Source organism: Vigna umbellata, chromosome 9, assembly GCF_029865625.1.
Source record: "Vigna umbellata cultivar VRB3 chromosome 9, Vumbellata_1.0, whole genome shotgun sequence".
NCBI lineage: Eukaryota > Viridiplantae > Streptophyta > Magnoliopsida > Fabales > Fabaceae > Vigna > Vigna umbellata.
Genome location: NC_142173.1, coordinates 1242433 through 1268405, shown reverse-complemented (window position 1 = coordinate 1268405; position 25973 = coordinate 1242433). Strand labels below are relative to the sequence as shown.

The 25973-nt window shown below is 34.4% G+C and overlaps 4 protein-coding genes across 4 annotated transcripts; all 4 read left to right on the top strand.

The window, feature by feature from the left end:
- The first annotated feature begins 545 nt into the window (after positions 1–545).
- LOC124844919 ((+)-neomenthol dehydrogenase-like) lies at positions 546–3162 on the top strand. Its single transcript, XM_088098247.1, has 5 exons — positions 546–679; positions 821–1067; positions 1437–1496; positions 2362–2541; positions 2663–3162. The coding sequence occupies exons 1-5, from the start codon at positions 663–665 to the stop codon at positions 3050–3052; spliced, it is 894 nt and encodes a 297-aa protein (XP_087954373.1). The 5' UTR covers positions 546–662; the 3' UTR covers positions 3053–3162.
- Positions 3163–12583: 9421 nt separating this feature from the next.
- LOC148192274 ((+)-neomenthol dehydrogenase-like) lies at positions 12584–15670 on the top strand. Its single transcript, XM_088098558.1, has 5 exons — positions 12584–12603; positions 13253–13331; positions 13962–14039; positions 14959–15138; positions 15293–15670. The coding sequence occupies exons 1-5, from the start codon at positions 12584–12586 to the stop codon at positions 15668–15670; spliced, it is 735 nt and encodes a 244-aa protein (XP_087954684.1).
- Positions 15671–18314: 2644 nt separating this feature from the next.
- On the top strand, positions 18315–20189 carry LOC148192273 (uncharacterized). Its single transcript, XM_088098246.1, has one exon. It carries the CDS (start codon positions 18315–18317, stop codon positions 20049–20051), a length of 1737 nt encoding a protein of 578 aa, XP_087954372.1. The 3' UTR covers positions 20052–20189.
- Positions 20190–21089: 900 nt separating this feature from the next.
- Positions 21090–25046, top strand: LOC124844449 ((+)-neomenthol dehydrogenase-like). The gene is made up of 5 exons (XM_088098249.1): positions 21090–21332; positions 21475–21721; positions 22976–23035; positions 24038–24217; positions 24340–25046. The coding sequence occupies exons 1-5, from the start codon at positions 21316–21318 to the stop codon at positions 24715–24717; spliced, it is 882 nt and encodes a 293-aa protein (XP_087954375.1). The 5' UTR covers positions 21090–21315; the 3' UTR covers positions 24718–25046.
- Positions 25047–25973: the final 927 nt, after the last annotated feature.

Below are 25973 nucleotides of genomic sequence, written 5' to 3'. Positions count from 1 at the left end.
ACTTGTCTCTTATCGAGTTTATTGAAGTTGTCTCATATCAAGTTTCTTATTGGTCATGTGTCCATGTTATATGAAACTACATTCTGCAAAATAAAAGTCACATTATACAAAACGAAAATGCCACGTTTTTTTCCCCTTATAGTTAAAGTTTGACTCTCTTTTTGTTACTATTTTCGGTTGCCTTAAGAAAGTTGCTTGATGGTTTTAATTTTATTATTTATAGATAGATTCGTAAGGAACCATTTAACAGTTGATGAAGGGACTCCAATTACTATGAGGTTGACCATGCAACACTATAAAGAGGAATTTTATCTTGATCAAGAACTATTGTAGTCAAGGTCTTATTCAGGAAATCCATATGAATCATAGTTATGAGCAAAACAAGTTCTCTTTTCTGATAAAATTTAAAAGTCTAATAGATATGAATTTTTGGCAGTGCAATCCAATAATTGTAGTATACTTTTTAAGGATATAATATTTATATATTTGAAAGTGAAAGTCCAGAAATGTGTCCTATATTATATGAGCAGTGATACCTTGTCAAATTAACTTTTTCCATATTATATAGAAGTTGTAGAAAACGTTGACAACAGAGCAGGTGAACTCACCTCTTAAAAACTGGTGTTAAATTTCAAAAAGCTCACAGATTTCTTGCAACAACAATGGCAGCAGCAACAAGGTACACGTTTCTTCAAGTCTCGTAATGGTGCCCATTTGGCACCATATATTATGTGGTGCCCAAATTTTAATCAATCATAGAATAACAAAGAATTAAAAGTGGTTATTTTCCATAATTTTGATGGATCGATTTATGTTACAGGTACGCAGTTGTCACAGGAGCAAACAAAGGGATAGGATTTGGGATTTGCAAGCAATTGGTTTCTAATGGTGTCACTGTGGTGCTAACAGCTAGGGATGAAAAAAGGGGTACTGAAGCTGTTGAAAAACTGAAGGAGTTTGGTGTGTCTGACCAAGTGGTGTTTCATCAGCTTGATGTGACTGACCCTAAAAGCATTGAATCCCTTGCTAATTTCATCAAAACCCATTTTGGGAAACTTGATATCCTGGTATGATTGAGTTTTAGCATCGTATTAAGAAGAGAAAGACAATTTCTTTTTGTTCATGCTAGTTTCTAGTAGGACAAAAACTGTGTATTTTTCTTTGTCCCAATAATAATTGTGTTGTTTAGATCAGGTGAGCATCCAAATCCTCATTTTTGGAAGTTCGTTGTGCTTCATGACTTCATCCATGTTCCTATTCATAATTGTTTGAAACTTATAGTTAACAAGCACTTGTCCTGCACCAACTCTAAGATCAGTTGGATCTTACTGTTCTTGTGTGTGTTCTCTTGTATAGTTAATTTTTCTTCCCTTTACCATACACACACCTATATGGAAATTGGAATGAATGCTGATTAATGTTTGAATTCTGATTAGGTGAATAATGCAGGAATAAGTGGAACTAATGTTGACCATGATGCTTTAGCTGCTACACGGGTATGTATTCCTAATTATATAGAATATTTCCTTCGTCTTCTAACCTGACAGCTGAAAGTTTACTAGGAAATGTTAATATATAGAAATTTGAGTGAAGGCTTAAGTCAGGACATAACTGATCTGTTGATCTAGTTTGTGAATGGTTTTCTGGAATGTATTGTCTGCGGTTTTTTATTTTGCATAGACGATAGGGCTAAATCCTACATTACTGGGTTATAAAAGGAGACAAATTTTTGCACAAACTAACATTTGTTATCATAGGATCAATAATGGTTGAGCTTTTAATCATGATGATGGGCATAATCTAACGTAAGTTTTCAAAATACAACATATACTCACTCTTAGAATTTGGAATTGGACCCCAAAGCTTGCTTAAGAGCTGAGGGTTGTTCTCCATTTATATACTTTAATTTGATCATGTTACTAGCTAACATGAGATTTTCAACATTCCTCTCATACTAAAAAACGAGATGTTTTGAATGTGAAATTTGCAAATGAAACATCTACAAGTGGTCCTATAATGACCAGTAATATAGGTGGCCTAATAGGCTCACCAACAAAAGTTTAAATAAACTTTCACACCATCTTAAAATTTGTAGCTCAGTAATTTTTCTTTGGTCAATGATATTCTTTCATATATGTTTCTATGTCATGTCTCCTATAAACATTTCTTTCTCCAAGAAATAACTAGGCTTAACATTTTCGGTATATTCAAATTTCTTTGGATAGAACTCTATCTTTTTTCTTGCAAAGGTATATTCTTGAAAAAGACATTAATTACAGAGAGGCCTGGTTGTTTTATTTGAAGATGTCTGCCCTTATTTGCTGCAAGGAAAGAGGCTAACTTTCTTCTCTTTGAGTACAGGAAAAAGTTGACAGTGTTAATTGGAGAAAATTTGCATATGAAACTTATGAATCTACAGAAGCAAGCATTAGAACAAATTACTATGGAGCCAAATTAATGTGTGAAGCATTTATTCCCCTTCTAGAATTGTCAGACTCACCAAGGATTGTTAATGTTTCCTCCACCATGGGGAAGTTGGAGGTATATGTGACTAATATGCATGAAATTGTTACTGTGTCTGGAATCACAATCTGATAGCCAACTTTTGCTATGTACTGTTTCTTGAATCATTGTGATGTATTTGATACTGTTGGTCATGCAGAGAATACGAAATGAATGGGCTAGAGGAATCCTAAGTGATGTTGAAAGCTTAACAGAAGAAAAAGTGGATGAAGTTCTGAAAAGGTTTCTAAATGATTTTAAAGAGGGTTCATTAGAAACCAATGGGTGGCCACCTGAGCTTTCTGCATATATAGTCTCAAAAGCTGCTTTGACTGCCTACACAAGGGTTCTTGCCAAGAAGTACCCATCTTTCTGCATCAATGCTGTTTGCCCTGGCTTTGTGAAAACAGATCTCAACTTCAATATTGGCTATCTTGGAGTTGATGAAGGTGCTGAAAGTGTAGTAAGGTTGGCTCTACTACCTAATGGAGGTCCTTCTGGTCTCTTCTTTTCTCGAAGTGAAGTTGCATCAGTTTATGGAAGACTTTAACGATCTTTACTGCAAGCCAATATATGGCTTACTTACCTATCTGTATGCTTATAAATTTGTAAAGATGGTATATTTGTACTTCTCTGCTTCAGAAATTGGTATGCCCTTGCCATTTATGACCCTAACTAATTGATGAAGGAACCGAACATCCTCTAAAGCCAGATGGTAGCAACTTGCTTTCAAAGCCTTATTTCTTTTAACACCAATCAAGCTGGAAATTTTGTTTGAACTTATTCACAGTATATGGGAAACAATTTTGTTTTTCATTAGCTTAGACTATTTTCTTAAAGGCCAGTTAAAAAAACATTTTAAAACCCTAGTATTTAACGTTTTAATGTTTATTACATTTAATCACTTACACCGTTGATTAAATTTCACCTTAATACTTTTTAATATTTCTTTAAAATTCATCCATTTTTAATATTTTTTTCTTACATTATTACACCATTTTTTAACCATTGCATGAATTAACATAATGAAAGTATGATACGTTTTTAAAAAAAAGTAGGATGTTCTTACTTTATTCCAAATTTGATTTTAAATGTAAGGATTGAATATATTTTTTTGTCCTTTATCAAAAATTGGAATTGATTATGTTCAAACTTTAATTATTTTTTGTTGAATGACACTCTAGCTGTGATTTGAATGTAGCGACAAGATATGGCAGGTTTTGTTTTAGAGAGAGGAAGAAGAAAGATTCCCATGCGCGAGGGAGAAGATGACGCTGGCAACACCAATAACATTATCGGTCACAATGATAGTGGGTGGGTGATGGTGGTACGTGCAATGAAGATACGTGGTTCGAGATGAGATGTGAAAATGGAGATGATGATGGTCAAGAATGTAGTCATTATTAGGGATGGACAAAATTCATCATCATCCCCATACCTAAATTCAATCAGTATGAAACTTTTGTCTCGTTTATATCGTTACTCGACAAGGTTATACATTCGTGCCTCTATCCTTACATTTTTTTTTATTGTTTTAATATTAAATAATTCATTTTTATAAAATAATAAGAAGTTCTTGTAAAAATAATATCAAATATTCAATATCAAAATAATATATTTTTATTTCTATAATATCAAAATAATATATTTTTATTTCTATAATATCAAAATAATATATTTTTATTTCTATAATATCAAAATAATATAATCAAATATTTAGAAAAAAAAAATATAATTATATACATGGTATCAAATAAATTTTCACAACAACCAAAACAGTTATTAAATTTACAATTGTTAACGAAACAAAAAGTTGAAATTTTTTTAAAGTATTTTAAAAAATTACAAAAATGAAATAGATGTTCAAATTTAAAAATACTTTAAATGTTTCCTCACTTTCATTTTTAAATTTTAACAAAATCTCATTTTTATATACTAATAAAAATTATAATATAAATCATTGAAAGAACAAATATTAAACTAATAATAATTAAAATTTAGCACATAATTTTATCTTTTAAACTTTAATATGTTGAATGATGATAAACAATATTCATAATAATAATATTAAATTATTATATTATAGTAAATAATTTTTTATACAATTATAGTGATGGAATTACACTTATGATAATGAATTAGAAAATAAAAAGAATTATATAAAGAATATCAAAACTGTATTGAATGAAATCGTAAAAACAAATATAATTAAAAGTTTGATAAGATGAAAAAACATCTTAAAATTTTAAGAAAACTTTACATGTCAAACTAGTTAAAATGTTAAGAGATAATAAAAATTGTTTTAACAAAACAAAAAGAGCTCTTCAAAAGAAAACAAATTAAGAATAATAGAATAAAAAAGATAAAATTTTTATATTATCTGAATTTAGAATTTATGTTATTCAATACTTAAATTAAATTGAAAATTAAACATTCTTATGAGAAAAAATAAACAATAAATAAAAATATTAAAAAAACAGTGAAATATTTAAATATAAAACAAAAAACTAGAAATAATATATACCCAAAAAGGTTTTATGTATAAATTAATATATAATTTAAAATACTTTTTGATATATTTTAATATATTTTATAGATTTAGCACTCAAAAAAATGTTATACATCTATATGGCATCCCAAAACATTTTTTCATAACTGATTTTTAATTATGTCTTGATTATCACAGTTCTTTTTAGTAATTACATCTCTCCATTTTTTATTAAATTATGATAAAGTAGTTTTCAGTCTTAATTTTTTTAAATATATATATTAATCAAAAACAAAGAGGAGCTACCCATGAAGATGAAAACATGACAATATGATTGCCCATTGCATAACAATGCAACGTGTGAGAACTTGAAAAATCTGAATTAGAAAGCTGATAGGTATTAAGTTAATGAAACAAAAATTTCTTTCTTAAAAACACATTTTAGAACATCCCGGTTCATTAGTCAAGCCCTACTCTCTCTTTCTAGAACTCAGTTCTTCCAAGTTCTCTACCTTCTCTCTACCAAATCTCTTCACTAAGTCGTTTGATTTCCGATCAGGTGGTGCCCCAGTACCCGCGGCGTAGAGGGCTCTGTTTTAAACCGATCACTTTCTCCATTCTTCATTCCAACTGGCAAGTAGTTTCCCTTCCTCCTCCTCTGCTGTTTTAGAACCTAGAACATGCAGTTCTACTGGTTGCATGTATCTTGTGTTCCCTTTTCCCACTCTCTGCTAAATCTTGAGCTCTATGAGTCGTTTTTGTCACCAATGTGGTGGTTGTAGGGTGTTGTCTAGGTTCTTGCTGAGTTCGGCACTGTTGAGTCGTTTTTGTGAGCTAGGCTGCTCAACTCTAAGGTAAGGGGAGCTAGAAATACTTCTTTATAATTAGTTGCATGTATGTGTATATACTGAGATATGTATTATTTCTGCTTCTTGGTTTGCATGTTAAGTTTTGAGTAGATGGAATGATATGTATTGGCATGTGCATCTATGAATCTGTGAACTGATGCTTGTGAATTGATTGGGATGTGATTTTGAACTGAAATTGAGTATTTTAGATGAAGGAATCTGCTGTGAGAGCTTAGGTGTATATTGAGGGAATTTGATAGTGTTTTAGGTTATTTTGGAAGAAGTGGGATAGTGAATTTGAGAGATAGTGGTCTAAGGATCTTATGGTCTATTGGGACAGTCTTAGCAAGTGTATTGTGACTTGTTAGACTCACCAAAGTGGTCCAAATCAGTGCAAATTGGTGGAATGGGGTTTGGGATCTTCAAGTTGTGGAAATTGATGTTGAGGAGTAAAAGTTGAGTGTAATCCCTTTAGAAGTGTAGTAAGAAGGATTAGGAACATCTAGATAAGTCTAATTAGGTGTAAAACATGAATTAAGGGTGTTAGAAATTGGAGAAATGGCCTAGAAATGGTAAGGGCTAGTGTGAGTGCATGATTCTGCAGAATTTGCGTTCTGCAGATGATGCAGAGTCGCTATGCGAGCTGTCTCGCATAGCGAATCCCTGTAGAGAGTGCTCACTGTTTAGGTCATTCGCTGTGCGAGCTGGTGCACTGTGCGAATGACTGGAGGGTGCTGCTCTTTGTCTGGTGATTTGCATAGCGAATCTAGTCACTGTGCGACTGGTGGTTGCCTGGGAAAATGCTAGTTTAATTCGAATAGCGAATTTGGGGCGCTATGCGAGGGTTTAGGGTCTGATAATGTGTAGCAGAATTTTCAGTTTAGCATAGCGCACAGACTTGGTGCGCTGAGCGAATGGACTTTAGCTGAGCGCACAGGCTTGGTGCGCTGAGCGAATGTGAGTGAGTAAAACTCACTGTTTTTGTTATTCGCACAATGAGTTTTGTACGCTGAACAACTTGCCCAGAACCTGTTTTTATTCTTTTTATTCTTGTTTTCTAATAACCTTGAACTATGTTTTGATTATTAGAATGGTGTAGAAGTATCTATGATAGTGTATGATCAGTGAGGTTATATGTTTGGATTCAATGTGATAGTATTATGGTACTTGGTTGTTCATGTCTTGAGTTAAGTTTCAAAGTGACAGTATGGTTGATGGACGTAATTCCATGGATCTCAAAGGGAGGTTACATGGTGGTGCCCTATGTTATTGGACGTAATTCCATGATCTTCAAGGAGAAGATCCATGGTGGTGTCCTTGGTGTGTTTTAGAATGATTTGCATGGAAGCTCAGTCTTGGGGGTTATCCTGAAACTACAATGGTCAATCATTCTCAGGTAGAGAGGATTGAACCATGTCGTGAGTAGTAGCAGGAGGTCCTAGTCTTGGGTGCTTCCAGTATGGTCCAAGGTGAGTGATAACAGACTAACCTTGTGAGTGTGGTAGGGTGAAACCCATTGGCAATGGCTTTGCAAAGCAGTAGAAGCCACCACGAGTGCATGACCCGCCATAGCTCGGCAATCATTCTAAGTCCGGACGAGTGAAGTTTAAAAGTGTAACAAGTTGTATTAAGTGACTATGTATATGTGAATTAAATTGCATGTTGTGTGTGACTGTTATAACATGATTTTTGTATATCTAGCTCACCCTTCTGCTTGTGTTTGTCTTTTGTTTGTGTTGTGTTTTCTATTGCAATGATCATCTATTTGGATGTGAGCAGAGGTAGATGAGGTGCTTCTGGAGCAGGCCTTGGAGGGAAATGACACCGCTGCTTAGCCTAGTTAGGATCCATATACGTTTTGTGTATTTGAAAATACTCTTGTGTTAGAAATTTTAAATTATAGCCATTTTGGGATGACTGTAACCTTAAGACTTTATCTGCAAGTCTTTCTCTAACTGTTTTATTATATTAAAATATGGACTATTATATTATATAATTTTATATAATCTGGGATGTTATACGATGAAAGCTTTCTAATACTTATTGAATCAATTTATAGACATTAATAAAATGAAGATGAATGTTAAAAAAATTTTAATTAGTGATCTATTAGTATTCTGATTTAATTAGTGATCTATTAAAAAATATAAAGAAACAAAAGGAGAGCCCTGTAGATGTTTATCCTTGAACTTTAAAATGGACATTTACGGAGATGTCATCTATTCATTTATTATATGCATATTTATTTTATTATAATTAGAGAGAAAAAGAATAAAAGAACACAAACAAAATAAAACAAATACCATAAAAATAATATGAAATAAAAATTAATATTTATATACTTAAATATCCTTTTATTTTATTCTTACTTTTAATATAGCAAGTGCAAATTACCTTTGTAGTGACTAGTAAGGAAAAATAAGTTTTACCCATGACTAATAATAATAATTCAAGAACATTTTATCTTGAACAAAATTTACTCATTTAAATCCTCAAGATAAACCTCTAACTACAAATCAATTTAAACTTGAATTATTCTTACCAGATTTGAATGTTAGACCCTTTGACACGTGCTTAAACCAAAGAAACTCTTATGATATGCTTTAAAGGATTGAAAAGTAAGGAAAGATCCACGTTATAAAAATTAAGAATATATATATTTTAATGTGTGTTGATGGTATACATGCATGATTTTATATGGAGTTATGAAATCCTAAGCTATTTAAGTGACTTATGTCTGTTAAAACGAACCATTAAAAGATAATAATTTGTTCTTTGGAAACAAGAGTAACTATCGACACTGTAATAAATTCTTAGTTTAATAACTGTGTGCCGTGACACCTAGTATTTCAAAATAATTAGGGTTTACTTCTTCATCCAAAAACCAAGGAGCAATGCCAACACCCCTATCGTTGCGGTGCAACCGAAGACGTCATCGATACTGTGTTTGGCGTTGTCGTAGGTGACACTCCCATTCTTCCTATTATGTGTGCTCACTCTCTTATGTCAATTTCTATGATCCAAGAAAGAAAAACAAACTGGAAAAAGCAAATTACTGCCCAAATTTGGAAACTTCACGAAAAGGAAAAGTGGATTTGAACAATCAAAAGGGAAAAAAAATATGAATTGATTCAGATATGGAGGAATAGAGAGATACCCATTAAAGGAAAAACGAAGAACTATTATATATGATCCACATCATCTTATTCATCCACAATTCAATTACTAGAAAATCTATTAGGGTTTGATTATTGATAACTATCAAGAACATATCTCAAAACCCTTACGGAAGCATTGGTGGTTGTGGCAAAGATATGAGAAAGCCTTACTCATGGCAAAGACCCTCGGACAGAAGCGAATCAACAATTTACAACTTCCACTTAATTTATTTCTTCTCAAATTAAAAAGCCCAAAATAGGGGAAAAATGTGTAAACATCAATTATGTTGTTAGTGAGTTTGAAAATGGCTTCCCCGCTGGCTCGGAGAGTGCGACAAAGATCACCATCGATGAAAGTTTCGATCAGACGATACCGGTCATCGATCACGAGGAGGCATCCGCATGCTTTGCTCGTCACTTCCATAAGTTGAGAGCATAGAGCAGAGCTTCCGCGCCAACTCGAACCGTTTTTTTATAAAATATGGGATAATTGTGAACGTCTAAGAAAAGGTAGGACAACTTTGAATAAACCTCACAAACCGAAGGACCAAAATAGATATTAAACCTAAATTTTTGATGGGTCACGCCAACTGACTTTTTGGATCTGATATGTACAAACTTCATTATTAAAGTAAAAGAAATTAACCTGTAGTGTGTTCTCTTCTTAAAATACATGTACCACTAATATTGTATTGTACTTTCAAATATACAATAAAATACACACATGTATTGTTAAATGAATAATATATTTTATGAATTTTATTGTTTCTTTAAATTTAATTTTTTTTTCAATATGACAATTTTTTAAATTTAATTATTTTTTAACTATAAAATTACTTATAAAATAAATAAAAACTATTTACAAAAAAATTGTAAAAAAATATTTATATTTAATTTCATAATTATAATAATAAAAATAATTATATTTTTTTAATTATTTTTTATGATTATAAAAAAATTAATACTCACATGGGTTTTCACTTGTTTTATATTATAAATTTACTATTAATTTATATATCTTACATAATCCTATTCAAGTTTAATATAAACTAGAAATAAATAGTTTTTAAAAATATATGCCATTTTCATTTCGGTTAATACAATTTAATAGTTAAACTATCTTGAAAAAACCCTTTAAAACAGGTTGTAAAATTGTTACATGGAAGAAACTGATTAACAAATTGCACATAATTTTTTTTTTCTCTTTAAAAGCTGAAAATTAACCCCAATCTTGCAAAAGAACAAGTATTGATTAACACACTAATCTTGGAAAGTGTTAATATCAGGAGGCACATGTGTCTCCAACTGGTGGGTCCCACACAAAGTTTCTTCCTCTCTCCCCTTCTCCCTTGCAGATCCCAACCAATTCTTTAAACCCCTTTGGAGGGAGAACTGCTTCAAACTCTGTCCCCTTCAACTTTCTCACTCCCCTCACAGGCAAGTTCTCACCTTCCAATTCAAATCCTGCATTTGCATCAGCTTCAATTACAAAAGCATCACCTTTTCCTCGATTCTGATTATTTGTTTTGATAAATAAGTATTGAAAAACAACTTGGATGGTGTATTTGCTGAAGGGTGTCATTTTTAATTATGTTTACTGAACCCACTCACTTTTAATTTTTTTTAATGAAGAATGGACTTGTTCTGTAATTGTGTGTCTTCTGCGAATGGAAGAAAAAGAGGTTATTTGAACGTCTGAAGTTGTATTTGTTTGAAATTTTAAGGTTTAATCATTTGTTTGTCCCAATTTTAGGTGAAAATTTCAAATTGCTCATTTTCTTTTTCAGTGTCTAAGTCCTTATTTTGTAAAAATAGCAACAATTACATCCCCTACCACTAAATTGAGTCAACGGCGTCAATGGATGCTTGACGTGGTGGATTATGTTTTTAATTGAAATGCTGACATTAGTAGGTCTATGAGATTCTGATGTGGATATTTATTTAAAAAAAAATTTGAAAAGAATGAATGAAATATTGGGAATTAATTGGGGATTCAATTTGATTGAATTAGGGATTGAGATTGGAAGAACTTGGTTCTCACATTGTAGGGTTCGTGCAAATTTGGAATCAGTTTCACAAATTAGGGTATCAATTTGGGGATTTAGGGTTTAATCATAGTTGATGCTGAGAAAAAGAGGCTCGAGGTTTGAAGATGGCCCATGTTCGTCTTGCTCACGTATTGGGGATTGAATTTGTTCGTCTAGCGTGAGGAAGATGAATTGATGTTAGATGCGATTCTGGACTTTCTCTGTTTTCTGGGTTTGTGATTTGGTTGGCGTCGCGGTGGAGAATGGAGGACGACAGTGTTGCAAACAGATCACGACTTTAGGGTTTAATTGAGTTTCTGGAAAATTTGGGGTTACTATGCGAAAATATTCGCGGTCTGGATTCTCTGGGTGTCGCGATTAGGGCTCGGGAAGACTGCTGGCTTGATTTTCCTGCAGGTTGCCATGGAGATGAACGAGGAGGAACGAACCTGGTTCTAGGTTAGTGTTCCATGGTGGACTCGCGTGGTTGATGCTCGCACAACTGGTGCGACTTGGACAAATTGGATTTTGAGTGGATATGCTGCTAGGTTTTCCTCTTTCTTTCCTTTGTAGGTTGATGAAGATGGAGAAGAAGTGACTCAATGTAGATGAACAACGAGAGGTGGTGGTTGGCAATCCCTAATTCCTCACTACCTTTTTCCCCATTCCTAATTCAAACAAATTCAATCCTGATTCGAACAAATTCAATAACCAATTCAATAACCAATTCGAACAAATTGAATCCCTAATTCAAACAAATTTAATTCCCAATTTCTGAAATTCATTTCTAATGTTTAATTCATTTTTGCCAATTTCTTTCTTTTAAAAAAAACAAAACAAAAAAGACACGTCATACTCACCTACACCAAATAATGAAGTCCAAATCATTTAAAAACGAAGATGACCTTGTCACGTCAACCTTACGGATCCAATATATGGGCCTTTATTATTGATCGGATATAATATAGATGAAACATAAATCCTATTTACTTCAAGAATTCGTATCATTTCTAATCCAACATTTTAAAACAATTAATTTATAATTTTTTTATATAATATTCATCTTTCTTATCTTTTTTCAATATATACTCTTTATTAAGAAATTATAAGGGTTGAAATTTAGATTTCAATGACTTGAGGATGGAATCAATGAGTTGCAAGTGCCGTCTACAATACCCAAATCCAGAAGGAAATTAGAAGGAAATTGGTCAACATGTTCTTGTAATTTGTAAAGACATACATTGACATTGTTCGTAATTAATTATTTTTCTTATACTAATTTCTTTGAACAATTTTTACTTGTAATATTGTTATAGCATTCCCACTGTTTGTTAATTATGATAGTGAAGACGGCAATTGATTCCAATCATGCAGTTGAATTCCAATCATGCAGTTGAAAAACCACAACATGATACATTGTAATTAATTGTTGTGTGTATTTCTTAATTCTTATTAAAGGCCAAAGTTGGAGAATCACTGCTTATTAATAAGGTTCATCATTGTGATGAATTGAAGGGACATACCCGTAGTAGATAGTTATCACCTTCTAATTTCTGTACAATGGGGGAGGAAGCAAAAAGGTTTAGCTTTTGTTTAACTAAGTTTTTGTTTCTAACTGTATTAGACTGACATCTGAGACTTATTTTTAGCTTAAATATAATATTTCTACTTTTTAACATTTACAATAACTTCTTTATAATTTCACATTTTCGATTTATGATGAACAATCAGTAACGGATTTTAACTAATATTTTTAGTAGGGAGAAAAATAATATTTTCAAAATTAAGCCTAATTTTAAGATTTAATTTTCATGCAAAATTATATCTTCCTCCACATATGGTAAAGTAGAGTGGGCGGGTTTCTCTTCCTCCCATACATGTGTTGCATCATCCTCACATTGCATGTAAACAAAAGATACGGCAGAGTTGTACCCTTCGTAATTACCAATAACTTATCTTTGTATCTTCTCTCGAAGAATGAAGCTTTGGAAGTTGAACTTGGCGACTTGGTTGGTGGTTTGAGGCTACCCTGTCCCTACTAAAATCAGCTCTTGTGTACAATATTTTTAAAAAACTAAGTAACTAGTGTAGGACAGAAAAAGAAAGAATATTAGAAGCAATCTGAGAAATTATGAGAAGTTATCGTTATAATTTACTTTTTTTTCTAATAATTGAATAGACTTTCTAAGTCCTAATCACAAAGTAATTACTTTCTGGACTATCTTTTAGGTATGCTGTTGTGACAGGAGCAAACAAAGGGATTGGTTTTGGGGTGAGAGAAGTTGGCTTCAATTGGTGTTATGGTGGTGTTAGTGGGAGAGGTTCTGGTTTCAACTTCCCCCACTAACATTTGGGAGTTATAAGGTTGGTTTGGAAGGAGATGTGAGAAGAGTTGTCGGTTCAACTCTCCCACTAATGAATCCTGACAACTATCATTGTCGATCCCAAAAAAAATGGTGGTGCTAACCGTTAGAGATGAGGGAGGGGCTTGAAAGTGTTGGAAGTCTCATATCAACTAGAGATAAGGTCAATTTAAACTATATAAGTGGGTGAAAACCTCATCTTACAAACCGGTTTTGTGGGGCTGAGTTAGGCTTAAAGTCCACTTCTTAACATGGTATCAGAGCTATGGTTAGAGTCTATCCTAGCAATATTTGTTGTTTGTTGGGCATATTGTTCCACCCGTTATCGGGCCACTATTGGACCACCCATTAATGTCTAATCCCATGCTCGAGATGTATATACCTCGGCGTAAGGGGGTGTGTTGAAAGTCTCACATCGACTAGAGATAAGGCTAATTTAAAGTATAAGTGGGTGCAAACCTCATCTTACAAGCCGGTTTTGTAGGGTTGAGTTAGGCTTAAAGTCCACTCCTTAACAGAAAGCAGTTGAAACACTGAAAGAGTTTGGTCTCTCATACCTTTTGGTTTTTCATAAGCTTGATGTGGATGACCCTGCCAGTGTTGCTACCATAGCTCATTTCATCAAAGCCAAATTTGGGAAACTTGATATCTTGGTATGAACCATAATTGCTTATTTTTCTTTCTAAATTAGTTTTGATTCTTATTGGTGTAAAATTATTTGATTGTCACATAGAGATATTGAGTTATACAATTTGAAATGTTGTAAATCCATAAAATGATATAATGATATCTGTCAGTGTTGAAAATTTCATATCGACTAAAGATAAAGAAAATGTACACTATACAAGTGAATGCAAATCTCATCTTACAAACTGGTTTTGTGGGTTTAAGTTGTTAAAGTCCATCTCTTAACATATATTAGAGTCATGAGTTAGAGCCTATCTTAGCAAAGTTTGTTATTTGTTGAATCTATTATTCCATTTGCTATCAGATCATCCATTAATATTAATCTCATGCTCGAGATGTATATGTCTTGCTGTGAACAGTGTGTTGGAAGTCCCACATGATAAGGTTAATTTACACTATATAAATAGATGTAAATCTCAGCTTACAAGCTGATTTTATGGGATTGAGTTAAGTTTAAAGTCTATTTCTTAATAGTCAACCCTAAATTTAAAGTTCATATTAGAGTTAGAATAATGTATCACTAAGGGTACTGATGCAGGAGAATAATGTAGTTGTTACTGGGGTAAATTATTAGATGGTGACGCTTTACTTAGAATGGTTTGTTTGCTTCTTATTCTTTTTCTTATTTAATACAATTTCTTTTTATTAATCTATCTACTCATATTCTGCATCAAACTATTAAATGTTGTACTCTAAAGTCAAGTATAATATATTTCTGAATTAGCTAGCTAGATTAAAATCACTCTCCTCATTACTCTATATCAACAACTTATGTGTTCATTTCCTTGTTATAGAGCCATATACACTGTAGGTATATTCCATATATTAGGTCTCCGGGTACTGTAATGGAGAAGAAACTAATTATAAATGTCAGATTTGTTGTAGAGAAATGATGAAAATGTTGATTGGAGTGAAGTAGGGTATGGAACTTATGAGTTAGTTGAACAATGTGTGGAAACAAACTTCTATGGTGTGGAAAGGATAACTGAAGCTCTTATTCCCCTTCTACAGTTGTCTACTTCACCAAGAATTATCAATATTTCCTCAAGACCAGGTCTCTTGAAGGTACATTGCAGCTCTTCTACAGAAAACAAATTTATTGAAGTAATCTTATATTTAATTCTTTTTGTTCTTTAAGTAAATAGAATACAAAATGTAAAGTGACATATGATAGAGCATGTTAAGATAGTTCGTTATTTTTGTTCTATGACTGTTTTAGAACATATCTAGTGAGTGGAATAGAACAGTGTTCAGTGACATTGAAAACCTTACAAGAGAAAAAATAGATATGGTACTCAAAGAGTTTAAGAAAGATTTCAAAGAGGGATCATTGGAAATCAAGGGTTGGCCAGCTTTTGCTCCTGCATATACAATGTCAAAAGCAGCTTTGAATGCTTACACAAGAATTATGGCCAAGAAAATTCCATATTTTCATATAAACTCTTTGAGCCCTGGCTTTGTCAAGACTTATATGAACAACAACACTGGAATATTAAGCATTGATGAAGGTTCTGAAACTCCTGTAATGTTGGCACTGTTGCCAAATAATCTTCCTTCTGTTTGCTTCTTTTATCAGGGTGAAGCAATACCCTTTTGATCATTGAATATCCATTTATTTAGCAAAAGATTCTGAATAAGTAAGTAGATAATCATGAAAACATTGACTTAGTTCTATGCAGAGTCTACATTAAGGCTATTTTCTGCACCAAATTTATATTGGTTCTGTTTCTGCAAGCAGTTTGCAGCATGTTTGAGGAATACATTTTTTACGCCTTCATGCTTTTATGTGTCTTTAAGTTTTCTTCAATACACACCAGATAGTGGAATTAATCCGGAACAACTTTGTTAGGGATGGAGAGTTTACGAGTGAAGGAATAAAACATTAAATGCCTAACTGCCTTAACAGTTAGTGTTAAGATCTAAAGTAGGGGTAATAATAAGGGTTGGAAAGTATATGAGCAGAGAGAATATTTAGTATAAGTTAATTAGAGTAAATAAATATAGTATAAGTTAATTAGAGTAAATAAATATATATTTAGGGAAATATTCAATATAAGATATTTATAATTAAGGATATATGCTAGGATAATATACGGAGAGATATTTATATTAAATATAGGGATATTTATATTAAATATTAAATATAGGGATATTTATATTAAATATTAAATATAGGAATATTTATATTAAATATTAAATATAGGGATATTTATATTAAATATATTCTAGAGAAATATTTAATAAGAGATGGGCGGGAAATAATTAGTATAAATAAAGTTAGAGTCTAGGGTTAAAGACAGGTTTTTGATTATTGAGTTTGTGACAGACATTATTGTCTTGTGAGGGAGGTTATGCTCCCAAAGTAATTGAAGGAGGTTATGCTCCCAATTATTGTTTACCTTTGTTTATTCAGATATTACCATCAATAAAAGAGATTCATTCATCCATTGTTATTAGTTTATTGTTCTATTACGTGTGTGAGAGTGTGAAAGGGTGTATTTGGCTAGTTTACGTACTCAGGTACGTAACAATTGGTCCGACCTGCCGGATCGTCAAGGGAGGAAACTGCCGGATCCTAATAGAGACGAGTGAAAGACATCATGGAGGGAAGAATGCATGCAATTGAAGGGAAACTGGAGAGCATGGGGCACAGACTAAAGAACATGGAGTTGTCCCTAAGGAGGTTGAAGGCAGAGTTGAGTGGAATACGCCATGAAGTCCAAGCTCCAAATGGGAAGGGACTGCTGGAACCGATCGATAGTGGACTAACGGATCCTAATGTGAGCGAACTGCCAGAACCGAACGATAGCAGACTACTGGATCCGAACGTGAAAGAACGGACGAAACCTACAGAGAGAGGACTTACCGAGCCGAACGGGAGGAGACAGCCAGAACCGAACGTGAGAAAACTACCTGAACCAAACGGTCTAGTATTGGAAGGAAGAATGAAGGCTTTGGAAGGAAGGGCAGATGGAAGAATCAATACCCTGGAGAGAACAATGGAGTCTGTGAAGAGATGGGCCGACAAAAAGAACAGGGGGCTTGCACTGTTTGGTACACTGGCAGAAGGAAGAGAGCGACGTGAAGTACTGAAAGACATTGAAAACCATTCCCTCAGGGCTTATGATTCAGGAGAAGTGGTAACCAGAATGCTGGACGAAGAATGGAAGACATTAGAGAAGGTTTTACCACCACCTGAACCTCCAGACATGAATTGATGAGGAGCCATGAGATCAAGCTCCCCGTTTCCAACCTTGAGGACAAGGTTGTTTTGCAGCGGGGTGTAATGTTAAGATCTAAAGTAGGGGTAATAATAAGGGTTGGAAAGTATATGAGCAGAGAGAATATTTAGTATAAGTTAATTAGAGTAAATAAATATAGTATAAGTTAATTAGAGTAAATAAATATATATTTAGGGAAATATTCAATATAAGATATTTATAATTAAGGATATATGCTAGGATAATATACGGAGAGATATTTATATTAAATATAGGGATATTTATATTAAATATTAAATATAGGGATATTTATATTAAATATTAAATATAGGAATATTTATATTAAATATTAAATATAGGGATATTTATATTAAATATATTCTAGAGAAATATTTAATAAGAGATGGGCGGGAAATAATTAGTATAAATAAAGTTAGAGTCTAGGGTTAAAGACAGGTTTTTGATTATTGAGTTTGTGACAGACATTATTGTCTTGTGAGGGAGGTTATGCTCCCAAAGTAATTGAAGGAGGTTATGCTCCCAATTATTGTTTACCTTTGTTTATTCAGATATTACCATCAATAAAAGAGATTCATTCATCCATTGTTATTAGTTTATTGTTCTATTACGTGTGTGAGAGTGTGAAAGGGTGTATTTGGCTAGTTTACGTACTCAGGTACGTAACAGTTAGGAAGAGCGGGGTTATTGGTTGTATAAATAGCAAATAATCAATTGTAGTGGGGGGTCGATTGTTTTGATTGTAGTCTACCAGGGTTTGTCATCCTGAGGAGGGAGGTTAGGCTCTCTAGAGGGAGGTTATGCTCCCAAACTCAGTCCTTGTAAAGAGATTCGTATACGGTGAATAATAGCAAAACTCATTCTTTCATTTCTGTTTCTATCTTTTGAGTGTTTTCTTGTTAGGTTCCAAACCCAGGAACCTAACAATTGGTCCGACCTGCCGGATATCCTTAGGAGAGGGGTCAAGAACGGATCAAGAAGTGGTCAAGAAAGGGGGGAAGCATGGAAGGAAGAGACAATTCTTGGGAAAGGAGGATCAGCGAACAGAAAAGGGAGCTAGCAGAATGGAGAAGAAATATGCAAGAAATGCAGCAGGAAACCAGAGAACTCTTGCGAGTTCTTGGAGGAAGGGTGTGGAACCAGGAAAAAGGATTAGAAGGCAGTCTAGGGTTTGTAGATGAAGATCAACATACTGTTAACGAGAATCAGAGAACGAGAAGGGAATGCTCGGGGGAGGAACGAGAGCGAAGACAAAGGGGGGAAAAATTAAACGCACTAGAAGGAAGAATGGAGGAACGAATGGCGGCAATGGAGCCGTCAATGGATGGACGAAAGGCGGAGATGGAGTCGTCAAGGGAGGAAATGAAAGTGAAAACGGCGGCAATTCGACAAGACTCGGCAGCCACACGCCAGGATCTTCAAGAAGTGAGGCGATTATCGGGGGGACGACACCGCATTCAAGGGGAACTGTATGACGACAGTCAGGTGCCTGTGAACACCAATAGGAGTACGAGACGCAAGGACGAAATTGGGGCTGGAGAAGGTGAGCGGTTCAATTGGAGGAAGAGGATGGAGTTGCCCGTGTTCAAAGGATTAGATCCATTGAACTGGATCAATTGGGCGGAGCGATTCTTCGAATTTCAAGGAGTAGCAGAAGAGGAGAAGGTACGATTAGCGTATGTGAGCATGGAGGGGAGCGCTGGCTACTGGTTCAAAGCTTGGAAGGAGAAAGCCAAGAATCGTTCATGGGATGATTTGAAGGAAGCCCTGGTGATAAGATTTGGAACCATTATTGAGCGGTTGACAACATTGAGACAGACGGGGACGGTGGACGAGTATGTACAATACTTCAAGATATTGGCGGGTCGAACGAAGAGGGTACCGGACGAGCAGCTGTTGGGATATTTTCTTGCAGGATTGAAAGAGGACATCCGGAATCAAGTCCGACAGCATGAACCGCAGGAATGGATGGTGGCGATGCGGATTGCAAGGGATGTTGAGGAGTTCCAGAGAGTTGCCGAACGGTCTGAGGACAAGTGCTATAGCCCATACCGATCGGGAGTGGCCGAGCAGTCTGAGGCCATAGAAGACCAATTGTCTGGGGGACGAACGTGCGGTGAGGTGACACGGTCCGAGGCCAATTGCTATAAACCAAGCAGATCGAAAGTTGCTGAGCGGTCTGAGGACAAGTGTTATAGCCCATGCCGATCGGGAGTGGCCGAGCGGTCCGAGGCCATAGAAGACAAGTCGTCTTGGGGACGAACGAGCGGTGAGGTGACACGGTCCGAGGCCAATCGCTATAACCCAGACCGATCGAGAGTTACCGAACGGTCAGAGGCCAAAAGCTATAGCCCAGGTCGATCGAGAGTGGCCGAGCGGTCTGTCGGATCCGAACAGGAGAAGACTGCTGGACCCAACGAGAGAGGCTTGACGAAGCCGAACGGGCTAGCACTACAAGCTGCAAACTCGAGAGGACTGAAGGAACCGAACGGTCCGGAAGCGAACGGGAAAGAATTGCCGAATCCGAACGTGAAAGGACAGCAGGAACCGAAAGATCTTACATTTACAGTCAAAGGCCGAACGGTTTTACACTCAAAACGATCTACTAGTCATTGGCCGAACGGTCTTACAGTTACATTCAAAGGCCGAACGGTCTTACAGTTACATTCAAAGGCCGAACGGTCTTACAGTCCAAACAATCTCTCAGTAATTGGCCGAACGGGCTTACAGTTAGAATGAAGGCTAAGGAGGGAAAGGTGGATGGAAGAATCAATGGCCGGGAGAGAAGGATGGATTTTGTGAAGAGGTGGACCAGCGAACAAAAGAAGGGCCTTGCCGTTCGTGAGGCACCTACAGATGGGAGAGAACTTTTTGAAGCTTTGAAAGACATCGAAGACCATTTCTTCAGGGATTATAATTCTGGAAAAGAGGTGACCAGAATGCGGGAAGCTAATAAAATCCAAGAAGAATGGAAGTCATTGGAGGAGGAATTGCCACCACCCAAACCTCCAGACCTGAATTGGAGGGCAGTTGCCAGAGGGTTCCATTCATATGAGTACACGATGATGAAGAGGAGCCATGAGATCAAGCCTCCCGTTTCCAACCTTGAGGACAAGGTTGTTCGGCAGCGGGGTGAGGACAAGGTTGTTCGGCAGCGGGGTGTAATGTTAGGGATGGAGAGTTTACGAGTGAAGGAATAAAACATTAAATGCCTAACTGCCTTAACAGTTAGGAAGAGCGGGGTTATTGGTTGTATAAATAGCAAATAATCAATTGTAGTGGGGGGGTCGATTGTTTTGATTGTAGTCTAACAGGGTTTATCATCCTGAGGAGGGAGGTTAGGCTCTCTAGAGGGAGGTTAGGCTCCCAAACTCAGTCCTTGTAAAGAGATTCGTTTACGGTGAATAATAGCAAAACTCATTCTTTCATTTTTGTTTCTATATTTTGAGTGTTTTCTTGTTAGGTTCCAAACCCAGGAACCTAACAAACTTCTTCATAGAATTTCATTATTAAGTTATTATTCCTAAGGAACCATTTAGCAGTTGATGAAGTGACTGCAATTACTGTGAGTTTTACCTTGCAAGCATAGTTATGGGGAAAACAAGTTCTCCGCTTTTGATGAAGTTCAAGAGTCTAACAAATATGAATTTTTGGCACTTTGTAATCCAATAATTGTTATATACTTTATATAGATTGAGTGATTAATGATGAAAAATAAAACATCACTCATTTTATAGATCTGTGCATTTGTATGAAATCTAAGTAAATGAATGTCTAGTATTTATTCACAAGAAACTATTTGTTTCAAGTAAACATATTAAATTCTTAAAAAATAATAAATAAATGGTGACTTTTGTTCCCGATACTAAGGTCAAAAGTCAAGAAATATATCCTATGTAGAAGTTGTGGAAAACGTTCACATCAAAAAACAGAGCAGGTGAACTAACCTCTTAAAAACTGATGTTAAATTTCAAAAAGCTCACAAAGATTTCTTGCATCACCAATGGCAGCAGCAAAAAGGTACACGTTTCTTCAACTCTCATAATGGTGCCCATTTGGCACCGCATATTATATGGTGCCCAAATTTTAATCAATCATAGAATAACAAAGATATGTAAGTGCTTATTTTTCCATAATTTTGTTGGATTGATTTATGTTACAGGTGCGCAGTTGTCACAGGAGCAAACAAAGGAATAGGATTTGAGATTTGCAAGCAATTGCTTTCTAATGGTGTCACTGTGGTGCTAACGGCAAGGGATGAGAAAAGGGGTATTGAAGCTGTTGAAAAACTGAAAGAGTTTGGTGTTTCTGACCAAGTGGTGTTTCATCAGCTTGATGTGACCGACCCTAAAAGCATTGAATCCCTTGCGAATTTCATCAAAACCCAGTTTGGGAAACTTGATATCTTAGTATGATTGAGTTTTAGCATCTTATTATATGTTTCCACTTTCTTTTTTCTTGTTGATCCTGTGTGTTACAAAGAGAACTGATTAAGATAGTAACATTATGAAGAAGGGTTTGAATTTGATGTTTATGCAATGAGTTGGTGAAGTTTGGAGGATGAAGTACAGTTTCAGCTATTGATGTGAAAATTAACAGTTTAAATTATAACATCTGCATAATTTGTGATACATGAACTGATATTTTGTTACAGTTTTAATCCTTAATTTCTAAATCAAGGATATAACTGCATCCTCTACATAAGCCAAGCCGTGAAGGAGAAAAAGGTTATTAATGTTGTAGTTGTTGGTAAAGAAAATCAAATCCGTATTCTGGTCATTTTGTTTTGCCCCAAAAGTTGTTTTCAGTGTGCTTCTGTACAAAATTTAAAAGCAGGAAGCAGATTGACAATAATAAACTTTTATGATTGGGAAGTGAAGACAGAAAATGAAAATAAGAAATAATAAAAGAAAAAACATGTCTTTAACTTTCTGTCTTTTATGTCAAGAAAGAAACTCTGTCTTCATTTTAAATAGTAAAAACCGGATCAAAGAGGGATATCTTAGCTAAAGTAGCACAGCCCATCTCTTAAGACCTGGATTTAGGAGTGATAATGTGAAAGGTTCAGTCTTTTACTGGGTGACATTTTTCCCTACCTATTTTGGTGCTTGCACCTTCACTATGAAAAGCGGGGCTAAATGGTGGTATAAAGCTCCCCTTATGACAGGGTCCTGGAAAGGATCACACCCTCTGTATATAGACTAACCCTGCATTTTTTTTTTGAATGCTTAAAATCAATTTCAAAAAATCAAACTAAAAAATTTGATCTTTTGATCATTTGTGGTGATTTGGATCCTCTCTTTAAGAAGTGAAAGACAATTTTGTTTTATTATATGATCAACCATGCTAGTTTCTTCTAGTAGAACAAAAACTGTGTATTTTCTTTTTCCCAATAATAAGGCCATTTATGTTGTTTAAGAACAGGGAGCATCAAGATCCTCATTTTTGGAAGTTCATTGTGCTTCATGACTTCATCAATATTCATATTCATGATTGAAACTTATAGTTAACAAGCACTTGTTCTGTACCAATTCTTAGATGGGCTGATGTTACTGTTTTTCTGCTGTGTATGCTGTTGTATAGTTCATTTTTCTTCCCATTATCATATACACACTTATTTGTAAATTGGAATGGATGTTGATTAATGTTTGAATTCTGATTAGGTGAATAATGCTGGAATAAGAGGAACTACTGTTGACCATGATGCTATAGCTGCTGCACGGGTATGTATTCCTAGTCATGTATAATATTTCCTTAGTCTTTTAACCTGAAAGCTGAAAGTTCACAAGGAAATATTAATTTATAGTAATTTGATTGAAGGCTTAGGTTAGGACATAATTAATCTGTTGATCTAGTTTGTGAATGGCTTTCTGAAATGTATTGTCTGCAGCTTTTTAGTTTGCATAGACGATAGGACTAATATCCTACAGTACTGGGTTATAAAACGAGACAATTTTTAGCATAATCTAACATTTGTTAGCATAAGATCAATAATGGTTGAGCTTTTAATCATGATGATGTGCATAGTCGAACGTAAGTTTCCAAAATATAACATATACTCACTCTTAGAATTTGGAATTGGAATTAACCCTAAAGCTAGATAAAGAGTTTAGGGTTATTTTTAGGTTTCTAAGTAAGAGACCTAACTTTTCTCGCAACACCCAAGCAAATAAACAAGAGAAATAAAGGAAATGTGTATAACAACTCGGGAGCCTAATTCCCTTCAACAAGATCCAAGACCTGTTTGCAAAACGTAAGAAATGGCTAGCTATCTTCTAACAATAAATAGAACTCTATTTATATAAGATCTCCCATCCCGCCTTTCCTAACCGCTCTCTCATTTTTCCGCCTTTCTTAACTGCTCTCTCATTTCCTCTTCCTTCTATTCTCTTAACTTAGATCCTATCAATTATTCCCAGTTTATATACTTTATTTTAATCATACCACCACTCAGTTATTTTTCTTTGGTCAATGATATTCCCTTATGCATGTTTCTATGTCATGTCATGTCTGTTATAAACATTTCTTTCTCCAAGAAATAACTGAGGTAACATTTTTACTATATTCAAATTTCTGTGGGTAGAACTTAATCTTTGTTCTTGCAAAGGTTTATTCTTGAAAAAGACATATTAACTATAAATAGCCCTGCTTCTTTTTCTTATTTGAAGTTGTTTGCCCTTATTTGCGTTAAGGAAAGAGGTTAACTTTCTTCTCTTTGACTACAGGAAAAAGTTGACAGTGTTGATTGGAGAAAATTCTCTTATGAAAATTATGAATCTACAGAAGCAAGCATTAGAACAAATTACTATGGACCTAAATTAATGTGTGAAGCATTTATTCCCCTTCTAGAATTGTCAGACTCACCAAGAATTGTTAATGTTTCCTCCACCTTTGGGAACTTGGAGGTATACGTGACTAATATGCGTGAACTTGTTACTGTGTCTGGAATTACAATCTGACTAGCCAACTTTTGCTATTTACTGTTTCTTCAATCATTGTGATGTATTTGATACTGTTGTTCATGCAGAGCATACCAAATGAATGGGCTAGAGGAGTCCTAAGTGATGTTGAAAGCTTAACAGAAGAAAACGTGGATGAAGTTGTGAAAAAGTTTCTGAATGATTTTAAAGAGGGTTCATCAGAAACCAATGGGTGGCCACCTGCGTTTTCTGCATATATCGTCTCAAAAGCTGCTTTGACTGCGTACACAAGAGCTCTTGCCAAGAAGTACCCATCTTTGGGGATCAATGCTGTTTGCCCTGGCTATGTGAAAACAGATCTCAACCTCAATAGTGGCTATCTTGGTGTTGATGAAGGTGCTGAAAGTGTAGTAAGGTTGGCTCTGCTACCTAATGGAGGTCCTTCTGGTCTCTTCTTTTCTCGAAGTGAAGTTGCATCAGTTTGACAAAAGGTTTGTTGTGTACTAGAAGATAATGAATAAATAACAAGCTATGTGTCATGACACATATCTACACATCATTGCTGAGAACAACCCTACAGTGAATTGCAGACATTACAGGATTATGTTGCCAATAGTGGTGAACTACAGCCAATAGTGGTGAACTACATGACTCTGTGTTGTTTGTTAAATAATTATGATCAGTTTATGGAAGAGTTGAATTGTCTTTACTGCAAGCCAATATATGGCTTACTTACCTATCTGTATGCTTATAAATTTGTAAAGATGGTATATTTGTACTTCTGTGCTTCAGAAATTGGTATGCCCTTGCCATTTATGACCCTAACTAATTGATGAAGGAACCGAACATCCTCTAAAGCCAGATGGTAGCAACTTGCTTCCAAAGCCTTATTTCTTTTAACAGCAATCAAGTGCCGCAATTTTAGCTCAAAATATTTTCTTTTCATCAGAGTATGAGCAATATGAATACTCATTTTTGTTAACTCTTTGGACTCTTATGAGTTTATGATTCTTGTTGGAGAAACTAAGTTAATCTACTATTACTCTTTTCTGGGTATCCTAAAGTAAGTTCTTAAACTTACATACACTTGGATAAACTCCCAAATCAAGAAACAATTTAGACTGTGTTATGTATGTTATTGCAGCTAGTTTACAGTCTTTTTTTTATTTTTTATTCTTTACTAGCTGAAAATTTTGTTTGAACTTATTGACAGTATTTGGGAAACAGTTTTTTCACTAGCTTAGACTATTTTTTTAAAGGGCACTCAAAAAATTATTTTAAAACCCTAATTTTTAACCTTTTAATATTTATTACATTTAATCACTTACACGACTGATTCAATTTCAGTTTAATACTTTTTAATATTTTTTTAAAATTCATCCAATTTTGATACATTTATTTACATTACACTATTTTTTAATCATTGCATGAATTAATATAATGAAATGCTTAAAAGTAGGATGTCCTTACTTTATTCTAAATTTAACTATAAATATTTTAAGACATAGTTTAAAATGAACAGTAGAATATCCCATATGAAAAATATACTAATTGAAAATAATATATATGTAATGAAAATGATTGATATGTAAACAAATAATTATAAAAGTTTAAAACTAGTTAAAATTATAAATACTTAAAAATAGTTCATATAAATTAAATAAAAATGTATGTACATTCTAAGTGATTTTATGATAAAATATGTTAATTACATTATGAATTTACTATTAATTTATATATC